Source organism: Garra rufa, chromosome 16, assembly GCF_049309525.1.
Source record: "Garra rufa chromosome 16, GarRuf1.0, whole genome shotgun sequence".
Classification (NCBI taxonomy): Eukaryota; Metazoa; Chordata; class Actinopteri; order Cypriniformes; family Cyprinidae; genus Garra; species Garra rufa.
Window position 1 is genome coordinate 14593117 of NC_133376.1, and position 19120 is coordinate 14612236.

General features: G+C 40.5%; 2 protein-coding genes across 2 annotated transcripts in view; both read right to left on the reverse strand.

Moving 5' to 3' along the window:
* The window catches only part of snx25 (sorting nexin 25), a 74611-nt gene extending 74016 nt beyond the window's left edge, over positions 1 to 595 (reverse strand). The window contains 1 exon segment of the mRNA XM_073820196.1: positions 589 to 595. Coding sequence (XP_073676297.1) covers positions 589 to 595 — 7 coding nt within the window.
* enpp6 (ectonucleotide pyrophosphatase/phosphodiesterase 6) lies at positions 7 to 17688 on the reverse strand. Its single transcript, XM_073821012.1, has 5 exons — positions 17378 to 17688; positions 11072 to 11251; positions 1698 to 1809; positions 1078 to 1219; positions 7 to 987 (listed from the first exon to the last, which is right to left on the reverse strand). Exons 1-5 carry the CDS (start codon positions 17613 to 17615, stop codon positions 757 to 759), a joined length of 903 nt encoding a protein of 300 aa, XP_073677113.1. The 5' UTR covers positions 17616 to 17688; the 3' UTR covers positions 7 to 756.
* Positions 17689 to 19120: the final 1432 nt, after the last annotated feature.

The window sequence follows — 19120 nt, forward strand, 5'->3', positions numbered from 1 at the left end:
GTAGAAGAAAAGCTCAATGCGCCAAAACATCGAGCCTTAATGAAAACCCAGATTTGGCAGAAGGTTCTGCTTCCAACAGAACAATGGTTCTAAACACACAGCAAGAGTGGCTAATAGACAACTCTGTGAGTGTCCTTGAGTGGCCCAGCCACAGCCTGGGCTTGAACCCAATCTAACATTTCTTAAGAGAAACCTGAAAATGTGTGTCTGGCCCCATTCCAGCTGACAGAGCTTGAAGAGATGAGGAGAAGAATGGTAGATAATTGCCAAATGCTGATGTGCAATGCTTGTCACATCATACCAAAAAGACTTGGTGCTAAGTACTGAGTTACGGGTATGAATACTTATGCAATGTACCTATTTCAGTTTTTTAATTTTTAATTATTTAAGAAGTTGTGACAATTCTGTTTTTGCTTTGTCATTATGGTGTATACAGTGTAAATTGATGTTGGAAAAGAGTCATTTAAAGCAGTTTAACATAATGTAGCTACATAACAAAACGTGCAAAATAAAAAGGGTTTAAATACTTTCGCAAGCCACTGTATATAAAATACATACACAGGCCAGTACATCAAAGCTGAAGCATACTTTTCATACTGAAATATCACTAAAGTTAAAGTTTAAATCTAAATGGGGCCAACAGCAGGTCAAAGTACATCCTATTTCATGCCTATTTCACATTGTTGAATTCTTACGCTAATTGTGTTTTCGGAGAGGGTTGTTTTCGGAGCTGTGGCCTTGCTGTAAACACAAGTCTCATGAAAAGCAAGTAGAAATGGAAAGAAAACAGGGACGGGTTGAGCTCACCTCTTCAAACGTGTCCTGTTTGGGCCACAGACTGACCACCGGTCCTCTGTCCATCATTTTAATGATCTGCGACTTGTCAATGTACTTTTCCAGTTCAATGACTTTCTCCATCCACTTGAGCTCCGTCATGCCGTGATCAGAGAACAGGACTACATTTATATCATCTCTCATATTTTTCTCCTGACAAATCCATAAATAAATGGGTTTTAGATAGATTTTAGGTAGAACAGACAGCAGGTACTGTTTTTTCTTTCACTCATGTAAAAATACCTTGATTTTCTGGTTGAGCATCTGGAAAGCCTGGTCCAGTGAACGAATGGCACGCTGTATTTCTGGAGAGCGTGGCCCAAAGTGATGTCCTTCCACATCAATCTTCTCATAATAAATACCAGCCATGTCTGCTTTATTGCTCCTGTTTGAAACATATCATTCAAATAAAATCATTTAGTAACAAACACATTAATAAGGGATTTGCTTCTTACAAACACACTGTTTTTTACTTAATATGGCATTAATTGATAGACTGCAGTTGTGTGGATTACTTGTGATGTTTTTATTAGCTGTTTGGACTCATTCTGACGGCACCCATTCACCCATTTTTACTTTTTTGACCACTTTATTACTCCTTCCCATCCCTAGACACTGTTTACTTTCTATAAATATGTTCTTTATCTTATTTTGAATGATTTGATTAGTGCATGTTACTTCTACGAAAATCTCTTTTTGCTGACATAACCTTTCATCAAACTCTAACTCATTCTCTCCTTTCTTTTCAACTAAGATGACCTTGGTTGTGTGGGCTTTTGGCTAAATACCGTGTCTGTCTCCATCTAGGCAGAAAAGCCAGCGTTATCTGTGTTAATGATTTCTGAATAGGCTTGTGGTCTTACTTTAACATATTAAGAGCGTTCTCCATGGAGTCGGTCAGGTTCTTCTCTGAAGGATTGTACACGTATTCCTCACAGAATGTAGGTCTGACTCCAAGAATTGTCACTTCGCAACCTGAACGGACAGAAACACACTTGTGTTTATGCATTTGAGAGAGATCAAAAAGCCCTTTGAAAGCTTGAACACTCCACTTGATAAACATGCAAGCTTTTTTAATGGCAAGTAGCAAGAGGAGTAGCGTAGGAGTGGCCTGTCCTTTTAAAATAACATTAATTAAAAGAGTCTGGCATATGAGGAAGATTCAGATTTTCACAGAAAGTCTTGAAAGTCGATGAAGAGAATCCAATCAAACAAATGAGACAAAACTATACTATTATTATATATATCATTATTATACAACTGTTAATCAAGTAATCAGATAATTAAAAAAAAAATGTGTGTGGTAATACAAATAGGCCTTTTAAAATGACTTAAAATACATATATAATAGCATGAGACAATAATAGGTAGTTCAAATAAAGTATCAAAAGCAAGTAATCATGGTTTTGTTGAACGAAACTGTTAAAAGACATATGTGACCCTGGACCACAAAACCAGTCATTGTCACAGTTCTGTCTGTTTATGTCTTTGGTTTCGCCCATTGTCTCCCCCTGTTGATTCTGTTGTCATTTGGTTTAGCCCTCGTCACCGTCATCTGTTACACCTGTCCTTGTAATTATTAGTCATCTGTGTCACCTGTGTTTGATAATTAGTTTGCCTTTATAAGTCTGTCTTTGAGTTTAGTCTTTTGTCGGTCTTTAACGTAGTGTATGTGTGTGAAACTGCTCCTGCCTGTTCCTGCCTTGTTCCTCATTGGAGAATTCTATTAAATATATTGTTAATTGTTCACCTCGTCTGTCGTCTCGTCTCGTCCTGCACACACCCCTAACAGAAAGGCCGACCGAAAAAGTTTACCCGGCACTTTCCCCTGCGTTTATTTTCCGTCTTTTTTCCCTCAGTGTTTTTTTTTTTTTTATTGTTTGATCGATTATGGACCCTACTGTTTGTCTCATCCTCCTGAGGCAGGAGGAACACTCTCTTGAGGACCATACACGTGAGTTCCTCTCCCTGGCAGAACATTCCCACTTCCCGGATAGCAGCCTATGCATCTACTACCACCTGGGACTGAATTCCACCACCAAGGCGCTGCTATCCGGGGAGGGTCCTCAAGAGAGCCTGCCGGACTACATCGAGTGGGTGTTGGCGTCCTGCCAATCTTCCTGGACTGTCGGCGTCATCGAGGAGGACGTCAACCCCACTCACGACCCAGAACCCAGCCAAACATCACCCCGACATGCGGAGTTACAGCCTGAGCCCACCGCAGATGGAGTGCCAAGGCCGAGAGCGACAGAGCCTGACCCATCTGACCAGGTGCGAGAGCCGGCATCAACATCCGTGACGGTGGATTGTCACGTGGAGCAAGAGAGGGCGACAGAGAGCCCTGCCCACTGCACCACCGCTGAGGGTGAGCTTGGATCTAATTCTGGGGATTTAATAGACTTCTTCTCGGATCTTGCCCAAGACAACTCATGTGACTTAATTGACTTTTTCTCTGAGCCACTGACCTGCATAGACTTCCCTCCCACCCGCCCTCGTCTGTCTTAATCTGCCTGGTCCCCGCTGGTTCCGCCCAGCCGTCCTGAGTTCCCGCTGGTTCCGCCCAGCCGCCCTAAGTCTTCCAGGTCAGCAGTCAGTCCCCCAGCTCACCCTCAGCCCACCACCTGTGCAGTGGGCTCGCCGCGGGACTGCCAGCTTCCATCGGCGTCTCGGCTGGAGGATTCCTCAGCTCCGCCTCCAGCCTCCGAGTCCTGGACCCTTCGACCCCGCGGTTCCACCACGGCTCTCGACGCCCTCCTCTTCACCGTCGCCCGTCGATCCACCAGCTCCACCGGGCTCCATCGTCTTTCCGGCTCCGCCCTGGTCAGTCGTCACCCCATCGGCTCCTCAGGACTCTGCTCCTCCGGCTGTGCCTCGTCGCGCCGTCCCACCGGCTCCTTGGGACTCCTCCTTCCTGCAGGCACAGCCTCCATCCTCTGTCGCTCCGCCGCGGATCTCCGGGCCTCCGCCGCCAGAGCCTGCTCCACCTTGGCCCTCCGGATCCTCGGCGTCACCCCGGATCATCGGCTCTCCATCTTCGTCTCGGGCTCCTTATCCATCTGCTCCGCCTCTGTCGGTCGGCCCCATGGAGTCGGCACGCCTTCGTCCACCATGGTTCCTCCCTCCGTCGGCTCCACAGTGGGCCGTCATCATGGCTGCGGTCTGGGTCTGTTCCTCCTGCCTTATGCCCCACCCATGTCCTCCCTGGCTCCTCCCTCCGTTGTCGCCCCTCTGGACTGTCTGGTTTGTCACATGGACTTTTGTTCTGGTCCTCCTCCGGGGGTTGCGTCCTCCGCCGGAATCCCCTCCTTCCAGGACTCTGGTATCCTGGTTTTTCCGCCCCTCTCGTTTTTTTCTTTTTTCCACGGCGCGAGGACGCGCCTTTCCGGAGGGGGGCGTAATGTCACAGTTCTGTCTGTTTATGTCTTTGGTTTCGCCCATTGTCTCCCCCTGTTGATTCTGTTGTCATTTGGTTTAGCCCTCGTCACCGTCATCTGTTACACCTGTCCTTGTAATTATTAGTCATCTGTGTCACCTGTGTTTGATAATTAGTTTGCCTTTATAAGTCTGTCTTTGAGTTTAGTCTTTTGTCGGTCTTTAACATAGTGTATGTGTGAAACTGTTCCTGCCTTGTTCCTCATTGGAGAATTCTATTAAATATATTGTTAATTGTTCACCTCGTCTGTCGTCTCGTCCTGCACACACCCCTAACAGTCATAAGGTTAAATTTTACAAAACTGAGATGTATACAGCATATGGAAGCCCAATAAATAAGCTTTCTATTGATGTATGGTTTGTTATGATAGGACAATATTCGGCCGAGATACATCTATTTGAAAATCTGGAATCTGAGGGTGCAAAAAAATCTAAATACTGAGAAAATCACCTTTAAAGTTGTCCAAATTAAGTTCTTAGCAATGCATATTACTAATCAAAAATTACATTTTGATATATTTACAGTAGGAATTTTACAAAAAATATTCGTGGAACATGATCTTTACTTAATTTCCTAATGATTTTTGGCATAAAAGAAAAAACAATTTTGACCCATACAATGTATTTTTGGCTATTGCTACAAACATATCTCAGCGACTTAAGACTGGTTTTGTGGTCCAGGGTCACATATTGTTTTATAAACAAAATAACTATTATGTACATTACGCATTATAAGAACTGCGTAGGGCGCCAACGGCCTGACGATTGTTTTAAACTTCACTCCGTGATCTAATCTTTAATATCGACTAAACAACATTTAATTTAAATGTCCACTTAATCTTTAATATTTGGCCATATCTTTACAACAGACATGTTACACCCACTGTAATTTCTTAAATATGTATAAACTCAGAGGATTTGAGCTTTAATTGTAATCGCGATAAACAGTTAGCATATTAAGCAAAGGCACTGATGTGTTCTCCTGTGTTTGCATAGGTTTATAAATGATCTACCATACTAATCTGATGAAATGGCGCAGGTTGCATTGCCAGAAGAACGCAACCTGCTCACAAACTCACGACAATATGCAGAGTAGGAGTTATAATATAATGTGTATAATGTGTTTCAATGATTCTAGTCTGTGGAATGCACCACTTAGCATTATTTGTTAGAACATCTGTTACTTCACACAGGTGCTGCGTCCGAAATCGCATACTTCCTTACTATATAGTATGCGAAAAACAGTATGCGAGGCGAGTAGTATGTCCGAATTCATAGTATTCGAAATATATACAGTAGGCGAGAAGTACCCTGATGACCTACTGCTTCCGGACGAATTCAGCAGTACGCATACCATGGACACTTGAGGCTCCAGGGGAGGAGTCGTCAAATTCGAAAAATGTCAGAAAGCGGAGACGCGGCAGATATAGTACGTTTGAATTCCATTCATATTACCCATATTCATACTATATAGAACATACTTTTTTAACGGTCAGGAAGTACGTTCAAATTTAAATGTAGTACCTACTGAGGCAATATGCGATTTCGGACCCAGCAAGGGAGATTGTAGTCAATTTTTTTTTTTTAATTCATCACTCGAAGCGAATCGGGGAATCGTGCCAGCCAGGGCCTAAAACTAACATTTTGGCACACCTGCCAATGGCCGGTGACATGATTAAATTTATTGGCCAATTTTTATTTTTATTTTTATTTTTTTTTACCAGCAATGAAACTCTTTCTGCAAAAATCGGCAGTTATTAGGCCTACTACTACAATGACTAAACATACTTACAAAGTTTTTTTTTTTTTTTTATTTGTCCTTGTATTCAACATTACAGTACAATTGAAAGCTATTATTTCTTATTTTTAGGCTCTGAAATACTCAGAGCCTAAAAATAATAAATAAAACAACTTTTAATTTAAGTGATTTTAAAACAATCTTCATATAAACTATAAATTGTATATAAACTATACAAATGAATCTTTATTCAAGCTACAAAAGCGACTAGAGCAGTCCAGTGATGATTTCTTTTGTTCTTTGATTTCCATCAACGGCAGACTTCAGCAGGTTTCACTTTAAAAGCAGAGGGGTCTCTTTCTGATGTATATGACGCAGATCTGATTTTCTCAAAACTGTTTGCGGTCATTTAAGACTTTGTTTATGAGGAAACTCACCTACAACAACAATGGCAGCCCCTACGGATGAAGTGTTTATGCATGTGGTACAGTCGTGATTTACGGGCTCAAAAACCTGCTTGGAATGCAGGGTAATGCCGGGCTCACACTACAGGATTTTTAGTCCGATTTTGCGATTCTGAAAAAGCGAATCTTTTTAATAACTGGCTGTTGTTTTCACTATTGCATTGTTATATTTCGTAAAAGTTTTACCCGCCAACTGGCGACTGACACTGTTACATATACTCGCCAACGCCAATATTTTACTCGCATTTGGCGCTTGGCAAGTGTTAAATTTAGGCCCTGGTGACAGCCCTACTTTCAGTACCTGGTGTGAAAGAATAATTAGCAGCAATAACTGCAGCTAAGTATTGCAGAACCGCTTCAACTATGTGATGTTGGCAGGTTTTCTCTTATGAACTGCTTGCTTCAGCTCCTTCCACATTTCAAATGAAGGTGTGGACTTTGACTCGACAGTTCCAAAACATTAACTTTGATTAACTTTCTTTGGTTGAGACTTGTGTGCTTGGGGGGTTTCTTGCTGAATGACCCATTTTCTCTTGAGATTCAGTTCTCGGACAAATGTCCTGACATTTTCCTTTAGAATTAGCTGGTTTCATTTAGAAATCATTCTTTCATCAATGATGGCAAGCTGTCCTGGCATAGATGCAGCAAAACATGTTTCAGAAATGGGGTATGTTCTCATACTAGAATTGCAATGCAATTTTTCTTTCTCCAAACATAACGCTTTTCATACACCTAAAAATTCTGTTTTGGTCTTATTTGTCTATTCTTCAGTAGTCCTCTGGCTTGTCCACATGCTCTTTAGCAAACTGCAGACAAGTAGCAATGATCTTTTTGGAGAGCAGTTGTCACACCTCTGGACTTTCTAGTTGGTTTCTCCCATTTCCCCCCGTAGATCTGTGTGTTTTGGTTTCTCCCTCATTGTTTTCACCTGGATGTGTTAATCAGTCTGTGTATTTAGTGTGTGTTTGTCCCTCAATCCTTGTCGGTCTTTAATGTTACCACTCTGTGTTCCTGTGTCTGCCTGTTGCCCGTTGGATTTATTAAATACTTTTCATTTTAATACGTCGTTGTTCGTGTGTTCCTGTCTGAATCCTGACAGAAAGACCGACCAAAACAGTTTTTTGCGTGATACTCCGTTTTTATTTCTCATTCGCTTTTCCCATTCTTTTTGTTTCCGTTATGTTTCCCCCATGGATTCCCTACTCCGTCCAGAATTCATCCTTCTACGGTTTTGGGACATACTATAAAGGACAATGAACCTGATCTATGTTTCCCTGAGGATTTAAATATTGAACCCCCTGTAAATTCGGAACTGTCCATCTACTTAAATTCCCCACCCACCCTCCCTCAGTTACCTCTATTTAATGGCCAAAATGGTTCCACCATGCCACTTCTGCTGCCTGTCAGTCCCTCTGCTCACCCTCAGCCCACCATCTGTGTAGTGGGTTCGCCGCAGGTCTGCCAGTCACCATTGACGTCATGGCTGGAGGATCCCTCATCTCCGCCTTCAGCCTCTGAGTCCTGGACTCTGCCTCGGCCCTCCGACCCTGCGGCTCCACCCCGTCTCTCAGCTCCCTCGTCTTCACCATCGCCCGTCGGTCCACCAGCTCCACCGGGCTCCATCGTCCTTTCGGCTCCGCCCCAGTCTGTCGTCATCCCACCTTCGCCTCAGGACTCCACTCCTCCGACTGCGCCTCGTCGCTCCATCCCACCGGCTCCGTGGAACTCCTCCATCCCTCTGGCACAGCCTCAGTCCTCTGTTGCTCCGCCGCGGTCCTCCGGATCTCCGCTTCCGCCTTGGTCACCAGAGCCTTGGATCATCAGCTCTCCGTCTCCGCCTCAGGCTCCACCACCACCTGCTCCGCCTCCGTCGGTCGGCCCCTGGGAGTCGTCAGCCTGCCCTCCACCATGGCTCCTCCCTCCATCGGCTACACCGTGGGGTTTCATCATGGCTGTGGTCTGGGTCCCACCTGGCTTCAAATCCCTCCCATCTCCTCCTTGGCTCCTCCCTCCATCATCACCTCCATGGACTATTCTGTCACCATTCTGGACTACATCTTTTGCCCTCCTCCCGGGAGTCCATCCTCCGCCGAAGCCCCCTCCTAAGACTTTGTTCAGTTTCCTGTTTGTCGGCGCAAGGACGCGCCTTCCGGGAGGGGGAGGTAATGTCACACCTCTGGACTTTCTAGTTGGTTTCTCCCATTTCCCCCTGCAGATCTGCGTGTTTTGGTTTCTCCCTCATTGTTTTCACCTGGATGTGTTAATCAGTCTGTGAATTTAGTGTGTGTTTTTCCCTCAATCCTTGTCGGTCTTTAATGTTACCACTCTGTGTTCCTGTGTCTGCCTGTTGCCCGTTGGATTTATTAAATACTTTTCATTTTACTACGTCGTTGTTCGTGTGTTCCTGTCTGAATCGTGACAGCAGTGGCTTTCCTCTTCCAACTTTGCCATGCACACCATGCTGTTCAGTGTTCTCCTGATGGTGGACTCATGAACATCAACATTAGCCAATGTGAGAAAGGTCTTTGATCGCTTAGAAGGTACCCTGGGGTCCTTTGCATGGCCGTTGATTTAGGGTGGATGGAGGAGATGTGTCCCCACCAATATCCTCCGACCATCGAAATGTCCCCACCAATAATTTAATCCACTTAAAAAAAAAAAAAACTAGACACGCAGAAAGGGAAATCACGTTCTCTCCTTGAGTCCTCCCGCCCCCAAAACACATATGAACATTTTGATTGGCTGTGCCTTTCCCTGCTATCATGTGAGAGGCTATGGCTGTGTTCAGATACAAGCAGTGCCAAATGCAGTGGATTTTTTTTTTCCCCCCGTGCAAGAAGGTGTGTTGGGTGACATACATGCGAGGATGGCGGCAGCAACAAAAAAAAAGAAAAAAAAGAAGCTAGACATAAGGAGCTTTTTTTCAAAGAAAAGTGTCACTTCAAGTTCGCTAGTGAATCCATCAAAGTCCATCAAAGTAACAACAACAGTTAATGTTAATGCTAGTGTTTTTTCATTTTTTTTTTTTACCGCTTTTTTTTAACATTCATTATAGCAGGGCAGGCTATAGTCTTTGAATACGGAGTTAAAACTAACAGCAGATTAAACAGCTAAATGTAAAATTATAAATATGATCCCTGTCAGTTCTCCAAATCGAATGACGACTATTTGTCCGAAATCAGGCTTGTGAAAGAAATTGATATGCTACATACTAATATTGCCAGGGCTAGAATTTAGTTGACAGGGGGGTGGAGTCATAGGTCCCCACCAATGTCCAGAGCAAATCTACGCCCTTGGTCCTTTGCAACCTGTGGACTATTACAAGTCTTGTTTTGGAGAGATCTTTGTTGGTCTTGACTTTTCTCCATTTTACACAATCTTTGTGGAGTCCAAACTTTTTAGAGATGGTTTGTAACCATTCCCATCCTGATGAGCAACAGCGACTCTTTTTCTCATCTCTGGTCCTCAGAGATCTCTTTTGATCATGCGCTGATTCACTTCCACAAACATGAGCAAACTTTGATAGATCCCAGTTCTTTAAATAAAACAGGGAAGGCAATGACATCTGATAGTCATCCCATCAATTGAAAACACCTCTAAGTATATGGACTCTAATTTTTTGTCTTCAAATTAACTGCCAATCCTAAAGATTCACATACTTTTGCCACTCACAGATATGTATTATTGGATCATTTTCCAAAATAAATAAATGGAAACAATACATTTTTATCTTGTTTGACTGGGTTATCTTTGTCTACTTTCAGGACTTTCATGAAATCTGATGTTTTAGGTCATATATATGTAACGCAAATGATGACTCTTGCTCTTACTGAAATATCTAGGAGAAAACCCATGAAAGATGTACGAAAAAACACCTTGTTTTATACATATTTTGTCTGCACTGCTTAAGTCACAACACAATTCGGAAAATAAAATACTGATAAAATGATCATAGCTACTGAAAGAGTTTTCACCAGATTCAACATAAAAACCTAAGTTCAGCAGCTGCCTTAAGTTTTTAGGTTAAATCAGCTTAAAACTACAAGTCATTTGAACTTATTACAATCAAAATTAGTTGATTTAACTTGTGAGTTTAAATTACTTAAGTTGGTTTAACTTAACCTTTCAAGGAAGCTGATAAACTTAAGTTTTTAAGTTGAAACTGGTGAAAACTTTTTTACAGTGTGGCGATGGATATTTACACTACATAAATGCGTCACCATCGATTTTTCCCTACAAAGAGTCTAAATGCCCCCAGAATCTGCGATGAGAAACTCCTTTAGTGGCTGCGGCATCATGACAAGCGTTGGCATGTTTACATCCTGTAAGGATGTCATCTAGTGTTTCTTGTCTCTGCCGTTTGTAAGCGCTTTCAGTAGCTGTGGTCTACTAGAAGCCTCAAAGGCATCAGTGCTAAAGTGGAGAGAACAAAGATGCAGGTCTTTAGTAAGTTTTATTCATCCATAGGCATTTTCCCATTCTTTTCAACTTGAAAAGCAATGAAGACTTACATTGCTTCTCTTGTTGCCCTTCAACTGAAAATTACAACCAAACAGTGAACTTATTATTTGTTTATAACAAACCAGTAGAGATGTCCACTAACCCGGCCAATAATACATGTAGACTCTTTTCCCTCGTTTCTGCATGGTGACCCACAGCGGCTCTGATCCGTCCCACCACATGGGAAGACGGCTGTCCGCATTTGTTCCGATCAGGAACTCCTTCATGGAGTCTTTATCCCACATGTAATTCCCAGTCATCTGGTGCACCTCACAGTGGCGCCCTAGAACATGAGGAGGAGTGAAGAATGAATATTTACAGCACACAAGGGTGGATTTTAATCAGCGCACCTCAGAGGTTCATTTGAATAAAGAGCTTCATTCATTTCCATTGCTCAATCTGTTGCTCTTTTATAGCCCTGAAGACTCCACAGAGCTTTCAGATGTTTCAGTATCTTTGAATGACACACAATGAAGATTATTTGAATTAAAACATTAGTAATACTTTCTACGTTCAACATATACCCAAGAGTGCTTCAAAATATATCAGTACAATGTCACCATCAAACTGTCACAGCAAAATGACCTGTTCTGTGAGTGTTGCACACTTAAAAACAGTTTGCTTCAGGACAAAAAACATGGAATGATGACGTAGTTTGAGCCTGTTGCTGAATTTTTTCAAACGTTGGCCAAAAATATTGGCTCATCAGCCATCATCTTTCAAATATGTAGATGCACTAAGCTTTTGGAATCAAATCATTTTAGTTGGACTATCTCATGTTTACACTGATCACGCAGATGCTACTTGGTCCTTCAGAAATCTTTCTACCATGCTGTTTTGCCGCTGGAAAATATTTCTCAGTATTATCAAAACTGAAATTATTTTGCTGCTTAGGTCTAACGCAAGCAGATTTTTTAGTATTAAACTTCAATGTGTAACACAGTCTGCTGTGTTTATGCAAAAGACATACAGGATTAATCAAATCATACAGCTATTTAAAAAAAAAAATACAGCCAAAAATTAAAATTTATTCACTCAATGAAAATGTATTCACCCTCAGGCCACCCAAGATGTGTGTTTGTTTCTTCAACAGATTTGGAGAAGTGTAGCATTATATCACTTGCTCTCAATGGGATTCTCTGAAGTGAATGGGTGTTGTCAGAATGAGAGTCCAAACAGCTGATAAAAATAACATAATGCTAAACTACAAGTATTCCACAAGACTCAAGTCCATCAATTAATGTCTTGTGAAGTGAAAAGTTGTATAAAATAGTGTCCACTATCGATAATATTGCTTTCTCCAGTGCAAAGGTTTGGTCATTTCTTACAAACGGTGATAATTGATGGAATGGAGTGGTGTGGATTACTTGTGGATTACTGTGATGCTTTTATCAGCTGTTTGGACTCTCGTTTTGATGGCACCCATTCACCGCAGAGGATCCATTGGTGAGCAACTGATATAATGCTACATTTCTCCAAATCTGTTCTGATGAAAAAAACAAACACATCTACATCTTGGAAGGATGGCCTGCGTGTGAGTCAGCAAATATTTATTTTTGGTGAACTATTCCTTTAAGGAGAAGTGTGATTTGACTGTTTAAAAAAAAAGAAACACACACTAAAAGAGAGACCAATCACATTGCAAGGCCTTGGCATTCACCCAAAGCACCTACTGTATAGCAGTGACGAGTTTTGCTTGGGCAAGCACATTTAATTTTAACATACGTGCCCATGCAAATTCTAATTTGCAATTGAATTTTAGTTTAGTTCTGGGATATTGATGGTAATGATCCTTGACTGCTTGAACAAGACTAACCAATGTTTATGTGTAGTTTTAAATTGAAGTCGTAAATATAAACTGCTGACTGTGCAGACTTGCACAGTACAAGGAGCAGGGTCAGCTCTTCGAAGAAATGTAAACATTAAACAGACAAACACACTCCTTTAATAACACAAAACCTGCTGTAAAATAATTAGCATGTCAAATACATTTGGACCTTTGTGCACATTAACTTACAGACCTAAGAACTTCTGATAATACTTTATAGTATAGTGTTGAAATATTATCAGATGTTCAGCAGAGTCAACAGTTCAAGTAGTTCATGCACACTTAAATATGAATTATGAAGGCTGCATTTATGTGATTATAAATACAGTAAATATTGTGATATTACAATTTAAAAGAACTGTTTTCTATTATAATACAATGATTTTAAAATTTTAAAATGATCAGTGCCACATGATCAACCTTTCTAATATGCTGATTTGCTGCTCAAGAAACATTTCATACTGTTAAACAATGTTGAAAACAGTTTTTCTGTTTAATATATTTGACATCTGAGTAACATAAAATGTTACTGTGTTTACATTTTAATGCTACATAATTAATTTATCGTTTTAAAATAAAGGCAAAACTTAATGCATTTAAATATTATATAAAGTTAGTAGTGTTTGTTTAATAGTATTAATAACAGTTGTTTCAAGACAGTTTGCACTATGGAAGGGTAAGAGGTCGAGATAACGTCCCTCATGGTGTCCCAGCTTTGCTCTCATTGTTTGATTTCATTGTCAAAACTCAAGCCCAGTTGTCACGGCAGAATATCTTCTGAAGCTTTGTGGAGAGGGGAATGTGCCAAACAAAACAACTGCCATCAGCAGAGCGGTAAAGCACTGGCTTTGAGCTGCTGTGACTGGCGGACGCAGTGTCAAAGTGCTTGTGCTGGAGCTCAGCGCTGTATGGCCTTTGTTACTCAGTCTGCCGTACAGACAACACATACTGTATCACCATGTGATTCAGCAACACGATTCACTGAATCAACTGAGTTGACATGATCACAAATGCTTGTGCAATATATATATATATATATATATATATATATATATATACATATTTATATATGTTATATTGTTATATGTTATATTGCAGCCATTTGCTGAAATCATTTAAGTTCATTTTTTTCTCTCATTAATGTACCCACAGCACCCCATATTGACAGAAAAACACAGAATTGTTGACATTTTTGCATATTTATTAAAAAAGAAAAACTGAAATATCACATGGTCCTAAATATTCAGACACTCATATATTTAACTCAGGTGATGTCCATTTCTTCTGATCATCCTTAAGATGGTTCTACGCCTTCATTTGAGTCCAGCTGTGTTTGAATATACTGATTGGACTTGATTAGGAAAGCCACACACCTGTCTATAAAAGACCTTACAGCTCACAGTGCATGTCAGAGCAAATGAGAATCATGAGGTCAAAGGAACTGCCTGAAGAGCTCAGAGACAGAATTGTCAGGCACAGATCTGGCCAAGGTTACAAAACAATTTCTACTGCACTTAAGGTTCCTAAGAGCACAGTGGCCTCCATAATCCTTAAATGGAAGATGTTTGGGATGACCAGAACCCTTCCTAGAGCTGGTCGTCCGGCCAAACTGAGCTATCGGGGGAGAAGAGCCTTGGTGAGAGAGGTAAAGAAAAACCCAAAGATCACTGTGGCTGAGCTCCAGAGATGCAGTCGGGAGATGGGAGAAAGTTGTAGAAAGTCAACCATCACTGCAGTCCTCCACCAGTCGGGGCTTTATGGCAGAGTAGCCCGACGGACGCCTCTCCTCAGTGCAAGACACATGAAAGCCTGCATGGAGTTTGCTAAAAAAAAAACCTGAAGGACTCCAAGATGGTGAGAAATAAGATTCTCTGATCTGATGAGACCAAGATAGAACTTTTTGGCCTTAATTCTAAGCGGTATGTGTGGAGAAAACCAGGCACTGCTCATCACCTGCCCAATACAGTCCCAACAGTGAAGCATGGAGGTGGCAGCATCATGCTGTGGGGGTGTTTTTCAGCTGCAGGGACAGGACGACTGGTTGCAATCGAGGGGAAGATGAATGCGGCCAAGTACAAGGAAAAATCCTGGACAAAAACCTTCTCCAGAGTGCTCAGGACCTCAGACTGGGCCGAAGGTTTACCTTCCAACAAGACAATGACCGTAAGCACACAGCTAAAAGAACAAAGGAGTGGCTTCACAACAACTCCGTGACTGTTCTTGAATGGCCCAGCCAGAGCCCTGACTTAAACCCAATTGAGCATCTCTGGAGAGACCTAAAAATGGCTGTCCACCAACGTTTACCATCCAACCTGACAGAACTGGAGAGGATCTGCAAGGAGGAATGGCAGAGGATCCCCAAATCCAGGTGTGAAAAACTTGTTGCATCTTTCCCAAAAAGACTCATGGCTGTATTAGATCAAAAGGGTGCTTGTACTAAATACTGAGCAAAGGGTCTGAATACTTAGGACCATGTGATATTTCAGTTTTTCTTTTTAATAAATCTGCAAAAATATATATATATTCTTGGTTTGAAAAAGCATTGCCTGAAAGTTGTAAAAGCTTGAAGTTTGAAAGTTTAGTTTAGATGGATGTTGAAGGCATGTTTTAGCACATATCATAATTAGCATGTTGTTAGCATCTTTCTAACACGATTGCTAACATGTTGCTAGCATGATTAGCATGTTACTAGCATCTTTCTAACACGATTGCTAACATGTTGCTAGCATGATTAGCATGTTACTAGCATCTTTCTAACATGATTAGTAAGTTACATTGTTACAAGTTACTAGTATATTGTTAGCTCATTTCTAGTAAGATTAACATGTTACTGTCAGGACTGTTTTTGTATGTTTTTCATAGTGTTTTTCCCCTGTGGTTCTGAATGTTTTGGTTTCTCCTCCCGTCTCTCTGTTGTTTTGGTTCCCCATGCCCTTATTTGGACTTCCTTCCCCTAATTAGTAAATTTGCATCACCTGTCCTAGTCATTAGTCACCCTTTATATGTTGGTTGTTTTTCATTATGTCCTTTGTCCGACGTTGATGTTTTTTTGGTGTTGTTCCTCATGTTCCTAGATTTCCTTAGTTTTTTCCGTTTCTCAGTCTTTTGTTTACCGTTTGTATTTCATTGTTAATATTCATTATACACATTGCTCTTAACTTCTTCGACTTCTGCTCAGTCCTGGACTTACCGTGACAGTTACATGCTTAGCATGTTTTTAACATGTTTTAGCATGATTAGCATATTTCTAGCATGATTAGCATGTTTTTAACATGATTAGCGTTTTTCTAACATGATTAGTAAGTTACTAGCATGTTGTTGACTTGTTTCCAGCATGATTAACAAGTTACTAGTATGTTACTTACATGTTTATAGCACAATTAGCATGTTATTAACATGATGTTAACATGTTTCTAGCATGAATAGCATGTTACTAACATGTTTATAGCATGATTAGAATGTTATTAACATGTTACTAACATGTCTATAGCATGATTAACATGTTTCTAGCCTGATTAGCATGTTGCTATCATGTTTTTAGCACGATTTACATGTTGCTAGCATGTTTTAGCATGGTTAGCATGTTGCTAACATGTTCCTAGCATGATTAGCATGTTTTAATGTGATTTAACATGTTGCTAAAATTAATGAAAAAATACAGCTAAAAAGACAACTAAAACCATGTTAAACCATCTGATTTAGTTAAAAACAGCTCAAAACCAGTTAATTCAGTAAAAAAAGCTAAAAGCCAGTTAAACCAGCTAAAACAAGCTGATTTAGTAAAAAAAACGTATGTATGTAAAATATTAAGTTTTATTGTATCAAACACAGTCTAATGGACACACATATATAAAACAATCAAGAATTAATTAAATGTCTCTACAAAATAATCGGGGTTTTTTCAGTAAGAATATGCTCATTAAATATTCATAATTCTTAATAATATTTCAAATATTTAGTTTTTTATTGTATCAAAATGTATAATGGACACTTAAATAAAAAATAATCTATTAGATTATATATGTCTCTACAAGCAATCAGTTTTCAATATGAAAATACTTTGTCATTTCCATCTGCTTGAATGCTGATAAATCAATCATAATGAGAGCAAGTTGTTTTTCTGTTGTCATTGTGGATGAAAGACTCATCATTTGTGCCAGGCCCCTGTGATCAATGGCCCTATTCAAACAATAATTAACGAGCAGATCTCAGATCCAACAGCTCTCTATTGTTCTACAGTAAGAGTACTTTGAATGACCTTTATACTCTTTTTGAACTGTTTTTGTATATAAGTGTGCAACAAAATGTCACATACAGAAAGCATTATGTGGTAGAGCCCTATCTGCACTAGACCACAAACAGAGATTATGCTTGTAGCCTACAGTGTGTGTAAACTTCATGGGCATATGGAAATCATTTAGACCCCCAGCTCATAACATCTTACATTTTACTATCTTACTGTATGAGAGAAAAATCAGTGTTCAAACTGACCTAAGAACAAATAAGACTTTCATTTTAAGTGTTTGTCGCAGTAAAAAAAAAAAACATGATATTAAAAAGTCGTAATTGTTAAAAACTTACCTGTCATTAGAGAGTAATAGTTCGGATAGGACAGACTGGGGAAATCTGGAGTCAGGTAATCCACTTTCACACCGTTTTCCACGATCTCTCTAAATCCGGCCAAGTTTTGTAAATCGTCCATGTAATCATAACGGAAGCCATCGATCAGAAACACCAGGAGTTTGCGGTTTGCGTCGCAGCATCTGGACAGAAGGAGTATAAAAACGGCGAGGAGGATGTTCAGCGCGACTCGAGTCATGATGCTCCGCTACTGAGAGCCGAACTGAACTTACTGACGATGGAGAGATGAACACACACTCATCGCGCTGATTCATGGAAATCTCTCTGCTTTAATGGGCGTGTGCGGGGGAGAGTCCACAACCACCTCATGGACACATAGACAGCATTATGAAAAAATGTGGAGGAAAAAAGTCCGGTGTCCCCTTTAAAAAGATTAATTTAAAAAATAGATATATTGTTAGGCTACTTTTTGTATTTTTTTATTTACTATGTCATTTTAATAGTTTAATAATTAACCATTCGAACAATTAACTTTGTCAAATTTACTATTGGTTTTGTTACACTAACCATAATTTAACCATGGTAAAACTGTGGTTATACAAATGGTAATAACTATGCCAAAAAAAAAACTTAAAAAAAAAACATGGTTACTGTATGCGTTGCTATTTTCGAATAGGTCAAATTACGATATTTATGTGGCAAATAGACGTACATTTCAAAAACATCAGCTTACAAAACATCTTAATTATCTTAATCTTAAATATACACAATTTGTTAAGCGTGTTTATTTAATTCCACAATTTACAGTCGTGGCCAAAAGTTTTGAGAATTACATAAATATTGGAAATTGGAAAAGTTGCTGCTTAAGTTTTTATAATAGCAATTTGCATATACTCCAGAATGTTATGAAGAGTGATCAGATGAATTGCATAGTCCTTCTTTGCCATGAAAATTAACTTAATCCCGAAAAAAAACTTTCCACTGCATTTCATTGCTGTCATTAAAGGACCTGCTGAGATCATTTCAGTAATCGTCTTGTTAACTCAGGTGAGAATGTTGACGAGCACAAGGCTGGAGATCATTATGTCAGGCTGATTGGGTTAGAATGGCAGACTTGACATGTTAAAAGGAGGGTGATGCTTGAAATCATTGTTTATCCATTGTTAACCATGATGACCTGCAAAGAAACGCGTGCAGCCATCATTGCGTTGCATAAAAATGGCTTCACAGGCAAGGATATTGTGGCTACTAAGATTGCACCTAAATCAACAATTTATAGGATCATCAAGAACTTCAAGGAAAGAGGTTCAATTCTTGTTAAGAAGGCTTCAGGGCGTCCAAGAAAGTCCAGCAAGCACCAGGATCGTCTCCTAAAGAGGATTCAGCTGCGGGATCGGAGTCCCACCAGTGCAGAGCTTGCTCAGGAATGGCAGCAGGCAGGTGTGAGTGCATCTGCACGCACAGTGAGGCCAAGACTTTTGGAAGATGGCCTGGTGTCAAGAAGGACATCAAAGAAGCCACTTCTCTCCAAAAAAAAACATCAGGGACAGATTGATCTTCTGCAAAAAGTATGGCGAATGGACTGCTGATGACTGGGGCAAAGTCATATTCTCAGATGAAGCCTCTTTCCGATTGTTTGGGGCATCTGGAAAAAGGCTTGTCCGGAGAAGAAAAGGTGAGCGCTACCATCAGTCCTGTGTCATGCCAACAGTAAAGCATCCTGAGACCATTCATGTGTGGGGT

Excerpts from the sequence above, each read along its gene's own strand:
- enpp6 (XM_073821012.1), bottom strand. The coding sequence starts at position 17,615 with ATGACTCGAGTCGCGCTGAACATCCTCCTCGCCGTTTTTATACTCCTT. Across the intron at positions 1,810-11,071 it reads CTACATGTATTATTGGCCGG|GTTGCGAAGTGACAATTCTT; the intron begins GTTAGTGGACAT and ends CTGTCCGTTCAG. Across the intron at positions 1,220-1,697 it reads AACGCTCTTAATATGTTAAA|GAGCAATAAAGCAGACATGG; the intron begins GTAAGACCACAA and ends TGTTTCAAACAG.